We start from the raw sequence: 7,055 nt of genomic DNA on the forward strand, positions 1-7,055 counted from the left end.
TTGCTACACAAGCCATTCCAGAATGTGTTAACATTTTCAGTTAACACATTCCCTCCCGTTACTATAGGCGGGATCGTGAGGCCAGTGCCAGTGTAATGCGGGAAAGACGCCCGAACCAGAAGTGCTAGTTCTCCATATTTGAGCCATATCCTCATTCTAGGCTGTGTATCAAGTTCAACGCGCGATGGATTAACTTTCTTAGCGCGATCAAGGATTCATAAGTCCCAAAGATTGCAGTTTGTGTTATTTTTTTTTAATATATATTTTTTATCCCACGATTTTGTAACCCATTTTTCACCCGTGTCAATTATCTAATGTGATCCTGGGCTCTACACACCCTCCGCCAACCTAGTCCCCATATATGGGGGACATGGGGAGAGCAACGGACTTGAACTGAAATGAAATGAAATGAAATCTATATTTACCCAGGGTATCTGGGCTAAGCTCAAGAACTTGTTTCCAGCCAGGCCCTGCTCATAGAACACATTTCATCGTAGTGGTTCAATGCCTTGTTCAAGGGCACTTCAGCGGTGGTAATTTTAACGTGTCGGGCGGCTGATTCGAACTAGGAACCTTCCGGTATCAAGACCGCGCCGCTATCCGTTCGGCCACCGCTGCCACTCATGCTTCCTTCATGCCTGAGTGTCCAAGTTGCTCCTTTGCACCTGACAGGGGGGAGTTTCCCTGGTTGGACGTAGCGCATGGAAGGAACACGTTATTCCAACCAGTTCCTTTCCCCTCCATCAGGCGCCCCGGCTGGCCAGGGGGAGGCAGTTTAGAGACCAGGATTACTGCATGTTTTTTGTGAGGGTACCTACCCTAGGGGACACGGGGAGAAACTCCACACAGAAAGGCCCTTTCGCCAACCCCGCCTCAGGTATGGGCACTGATGACGCGGAGGAGGAAACACGCCGCCAGCACCCACAGCGTCCCAAGCGGGAATCGAACCCAGGACCTTCTAGCTGTGAGGCGACAGCACTACCAACTGTGCCACCGTGCCCCCAGTTTGTGTCATTTTGAGGAGAGAAAGGACTATTAAGCGTGCACGTCGGATCGGGATTCAGGATGTAGGTATTTCTACCATGTGAGTTAAAACAAATCCAAAAAAGTAAATAATCAAAAATGGTAAAAGGTACATTCATACTTCAATATCATGACATCAAACAGTACATGCTGATAAAATGTAAGCTAATTTGGGATCCAACGACCATTGTGAATGGTGGGTGACGTAGTTTAGCTCGTCATCCTCATTCACTGTAAAACATCGCAGGAGGCTTTAATGGGCTTTAATGGGTTGGTCTATAAAAAGGATCTGAGAGCTACATAATAGATCCCAAATGACAGCTCTCCAAACCACACGGTTATACTCTTTTATATATAAGAAAACTCGCATGGAAAGAAAATGCCTTATATGTCTCTTAAATCAATCTCTTTCAATGAGTCCATTTCCTGCCCTCTCATATTTGTAGTAAGTGCATTTTTGTAAAAGTATGACAACAATGTTGTCTTTCCCATCAATCATTATTTATTTTATTTTAAACAATAATATGTTGGCAACTCTTGGGAGTAGTATGGCCTGTCCCAGTCACATTATACTGCCAATCACTGGACCCTTCAACCCTACAAGCAGTTCTGTTCTTGTCGTTTTCCGTTGCATTCAGTACGTACCAATAGGTTGATAGTAGTTACCCATTATTTTCTCTAAATTCACCAGCCACTTATGTGTCAAGATCTAAATGAGATCAGAAATTATTTATTTTTTCATTGTGTTTTTTGGCATTGAAAATTGGAAAATTATGAATAGAAATTACATTTCCGTTTGCCTTTTAGGCTTCGTAAGAAAAAATTGCACAGGGCAGAATGGCAGATATAAGCTTGAGCAGTCTGCCAAACACATAATTAACACCTGCCCCCTGTACAGACCAGCTTCGGAGGCCGGCCTCTTCCACGTGGGACCAGAGACAAGGGCGTGGCTACTCGCTAACCGAGTTGGATATTTGAGGATGATACACGAAAGAAGAAGAAGTGTACGTGTCACAAAGTGATGCGTTGTATTGTTTTCACTTTTGATTGTATCGTTTCACTTTTTGCTTTGGCAATGTAAACGAATATTTTCGCATGCCAATAAAGCCCTTTGAATTGAATTGTAAGCTTTTTCCATGTATGAACATCTTTCAACATGGAAACGATTATGACAAAATAATTGCGATTAGACGGTTATGTCATAATTTTGACAACCCTACTCGGGTGGCGCAGGGTTCCAAGTGCCTGTCCACCACCATTGCAGAGTTTAAAGGTTTGAATCCACTAGTGTGCATCCGGCTTGGCCGAGTGCTTATCTGTGTGGATTTACCCCATGTTGATTACGTCACCTGGCTGCACGAGAGCCTATTTTTGCTTGCACGGACGGAGGCCTGTGTGAGTTTGTGCCACATCTGTCACCGTTCTAGTGCTGCACCTTATGTTCTGCACCTGTGGCTATATATATCCTCACTTTATTGCAGCACCTCATGTACATACTGTACCTGCTACTATTTATAACGTACACACACACACACACACACACACACACACACACACACACACACACACACACACACACACACACACACACACACACACACACACACACACACACACACACACACACACACACACACACACACACACACACACACACACACACACACACACACACACACACACACACACACACACACACACTTTTATTTTTTATGGTCAAGGTGTCAGACAGTTGTGGCACGACTGGGATGCAACATTCGTATCAGGAAAGAAAGTTCGCCGTCACCGGCTATGAGTCAGGCTTAGCAGGAAATACGTTGAGTGGTTATACTTAGTTTTTTTTTGTCCATATGAAAACATTCCAATAAAATTTCCACAAAAATACATGACAATATACTTAACTCTAGGAAATCTAGTTAGCACAGCATGTGTGGAAATGCTACAATTACTTGAAGAATTACATGCAAATTACATTTTAACAGAGCTGTTGACTCTGTACAAGATGCCAGTCAGTCAGTGTAACACCAGCTCTGTTACCATTCATTAAGCCTGACAATGAGTCTGGAGGGCAACGGGCACAGCCTAGTCTCTAGAAGCCCATAATTCCCCAGCAAAAGCCACCTCTGGTCTAGACTCTGCATCAGCCTTTTTAACCACTTGAACCCTAGCATCCCTATTTCGCAGTGAATCTTCAGCAAACATTGCAGATTAGTGGTTTGGCCATTTCTGCCAAAGAATGGTATAGAGAGAAAAAAGAAGGGCAGGGCTTGACATTAAGGCTTGTCCTGTTGTCCGGGACAAGTAATAAATATTTCCGGACAAGTGCATTCAAATTGTACTTGTCCGTTGGACAAGTGACTCTTGGTTTCACTTTTTCTGTGACGCTCCTATGTACAGTAGCTCCTGTCCGGCCTCATCGCTGACAGAGAATGTTGTGAATCTTGCGGAAAACACATTTTCTGCCAGAACTTTCAAATTAAATGGATATTAAACTAGGACAATATCTGACTCAAGGGGCCCTATTTTCACCATGCTATATCCCTTATACCTAAACTTATTTGCTTTTTATTTTTGCTATTTTGAAATTGTTCAACTAGCAAAAGTGCATGCGAGGTTAGGTGCGTCTTCTCTTAAATCTAGGGGCGTTTTAGCGTGTATGCGCGTGCACCGCACCGTTCCGTTCCTGTGCGTGCACGTCACACTTTTTTGGGGTACCACAGTGTGGTACTGCATTCTACGACCATGACACCACTGGTAAAACCCTTTGTCTGATTATCCACCTGATCCAGATTAGATCCAGATTAAGTTATATGGTTTTAAGTCATAACTGGCTTACAAACAAATCCAATTACCACCAGTCAGCAAGTCAGACGATTAAACAACAGTCTTTAGTCCGGCAGCCGGGGTTGTGGGGTGGGAAATTTGGTATATAGTGTTTTTGTATTGGCCTAAATTTAGCCTAAGATGTCAGAATCGATAAATACGTCTACGAGAGTCTAAATCTTAAGCTAGCCTACTTGTCTATACTGTATACATGCATTCATGAATCCACTTGCTGACTGGCTGTCGGTATTGAGCAATTTTTTTATAGGGGTTTATATGTGACCATACCATTGACATCCTATAGGCTATAAGGCAAAAATGACAACATTTCATTATGCTTTAAACAAAAGAAGCCTGTCGGCTGCCGGACTACTTCATTTGGGGCAGCGGTGGCCGAACGGTTTGCGGAGCGGTCTTGTTATCGGAAGGTCGCCAGTTCGAATCCCCGGACCGGCACGTTAAAATTACCACCGCTGAAGTGCCCTTGAGCAAGGCATTGAACCCCTACCATGAAATGTTCTATGAGCAGGGTCTGGCTGTAAACAAGCATCTCGAGCTTAGTCCATTCACCCTGGGTAAACAAAGAACTTTGCTTTGCTTTTACTTCAAATCATCAATACTACAGTTAATCACAGAACTTCTAAACAGAAATTGAAACTTTGAATTGTGCTTGCCTTGCTTCACTACTGTGCTGGTCAGAATGGAAACGTTTTCATGGTTCTGTGAGATGTTGCAAAGGCCTTGCTGAAATTAGGTTCCAATTCCAAACATCAATGAACTGTGGTAAAACGTTTCTTTAAAAAAAAAAACGACTCCATAGGCTGCAACCCTATAAAGAAAAACTTCAAGTTCCTCATCGAGAAAGAATAAGGAGTGAATTGGATGTCCCCTCTCTTTCTTATCCTATGAGAAGCTGTACTACAAACATGTCACTGTCTGTCAGTGTCAATTGGCTTTTAAGACAGCCCTGGAGGGTGCATGAGGACATCCCAAACTTTGGCCAAGCTCTAGATAGATATCTTTATTGAAGTTTCAAATGACAGAACATTAAAATCATGCTTCATACTTATAACGTTATAAAGCAGCAATCATTTGAACGCGTTTTGCATCATATGCATATGACTCAGTCACGCATTTAAAAATAAAGCGTTTTCTACTTTTATTTTTAAATATGAACCTTTATTGAAAAGGAGCCAATAGTTTTGCATGTTATAACATTTATGGAAACGGCGAGGTAACCAACCAGGGGTATTCCACTGAATAGGCCTGCTACTACTACTGCAAATTGCAATGCTGAAAATGAATCGGCAACGGCATTACATTCATGGTCATGAGGGGGGGATGGATACGGGGGGGGGGGGGGGGGGGGGTAGTAGGAGATAGACGTACCCAGTAAAAGAAGTTTCAGCTCCCTTCTGGCATCTCTCTTGTCTCGCCGTAGTTGTTTTTCGATCTCGGAGTTGATCCGTTTGGACTCCTTCGCCTCCTCGCTCAGGCAACAAGCCATCATGGATTCTAAAGTCATCACCGCAGCGAGCCAGTCTTACATAGGGAGCCTACCGGGGGCCGGGGCTACACCTTATTACGTAAAGTAACAGATGTGTATAAACACAACGTTTCTTTGCGAGATGGATGGCGAAATTGAGTAGTTTTTCCCCACAAGGTTTCCCGGCGAATGCTGACTCCAGTAGTCCAGTCCCAGGGCTTGGGTGCTTTTGGTGCGAAATGTGGCCTTCCTTCCTTGTCGATGATGATGCCTGGCCTGGGGCCGCCGCTGTCAAACTGACAGCTTCAGTGGAAGTCTTGTGCGCTGCGTAAACCTCCAAGCTAAACGTTCCAGTGGATGACAGTCACCTGTAGGAACTCGATTCCTACGTCCCCAAATTAAACACCGCGTCCAATTCTGAAGCCACGTTAGTGTCGGGACTCATGGGTAGCTGAATTTGTTTTTGCCGTTTGATTTGATGAACCCCAGTATCCCAACTAGCCAGTTAGCCTGTCGGCCCAGTTCACGTATAAACGCTTCAAAATACGCTGTATGGAACGTTTTAAATTACAAACTACGAGCTCCGGTCTCAGCGGGAAATACTTGGCTGCCACTGTCCACACATCGGTACAAAACCCCCCAGATAACACGCCCGAAAAAACCAACACACGCACACACACACACCCACCCGCGCGGCGACAAAGACCCGGCCGTCCAACCGCCCATCAGCTGCCTAAACGAGCCGACAAGCTCATCGCGTATGTCCGGGAAAACGTGTGAGAGTCCTCCCGGCGGTAAAGCAGCCACGCTCCTCCGGTGAAAACGTTACTCAAGCAAGCCGAGGACAGTCTTGATGGAGGCACCCTGCTGGCTAGCTCGTTAGCTTAGCTAGCCATCACTGATGTTGCAGAGGCTCAGCTGGATAGTTAGCTACACTGTCCAGTTTGGCATAAGACAAGACCCCCCATCACATCACATTGGTGCTGAATGAATGATGATGATCTCCAAAACACGTCATCCGGGTCAAATCATGAAAACTCCACAGCCAGCTCAATGCGTTCAGGGTTATTATTATAATAGTCCGTTGCGTGTATTTATTTATTGTATTTTATTTTTCCTTTTTTAGATTACCAGATTTTTTTTTGTATTTTTTTTTAATAATGTGAGTGTGTTGAGCTCGCGCGTCACCCACTCATCATATCAGCGCCGCGGTGATGAGCACACTGATGCTTCGATGAGCTGACGCCTGGAACACATAAGGCGAGTGACAGTGGGAATGCCAATGAGAAGACAGAATGGGGGCGTCTTTCTTTGGGGAGGTTTTTTGTGTAAAGTTTGCGTGAGGGGAAGTGAAGTCTTTCTTTCGGAGGGAGGCGTGTCAACGACGACGCAGGCAGAAATATGACTGGATGGACAACGCCCATCCCCTGGCTGTCAAAAGCAGCGACGTTCAGCTCAAAGCCAGCCTGTCACTGCCGGCGCGTCACCAGTGCCCAGTGCCGCCACAGTGCCACCACCACCAGTCGCCAGTAGTTACGATATGTTATCGTTATCCTACGATGAATAATATAAAATAATGGTGACTTTTAACAAAGACAGCGGTTTCTAACGTTGTTCATCACCGTAATATAATAATGTAGTCTACTGCTGGTCTTGGTGGTGGTGGACTGTGTGGGCTCCTGCTGCGCTTTGGCAGATTAGAAAAGTCATATTAGTGTGCCGG

The 7,055-nt window shown here is 44.8% G+C and overlaps 1 protein-coding gene across 3 annotated transcripts in view; it reads right to left on the bottom strand.

The window, feature by feature from the left end:
* Window positions 1-6,617, bottom strand: part of LOC306926951 (guanine nucleotide-binding protein subunit alpha-11) — a 49,788-nt gene extending 43,171 nt beyond the window's left edge. For 2 of the 3 annotated variants that reach the window (XM_079506483.1, XM_079506481.1), the window contains exon 1: window positions 5,236-6,617. In XM_079506483.1, coding sequence (XP_079362609.1) covers window positions 5,236-5,371 — 136 coding nt within the window. In that variant the 5' untranslated portion in view covers window positions 5,372-6,617. The remainder of the gene's footprint in view (window positions 1-5,235) is intronic. The other variant, XM_079506482.1, reaches the window with a different exon arrangement.
* Between the last annotated feature and the right edge of the window lie 438 nt (window positions 6,618-7,055).

This window comes from Electrona antarctica (genome assembly GCF_951216825.1).
Source record: "Electrona antarctica genome assembly, chromosome: 7".
Classification (NCBI taxonomy): Eukaryota; Metazoa; Chordata; class Actinopteri; order Myctophiformes; family Myctophidae; genus Electrona; species Electrona antarctica.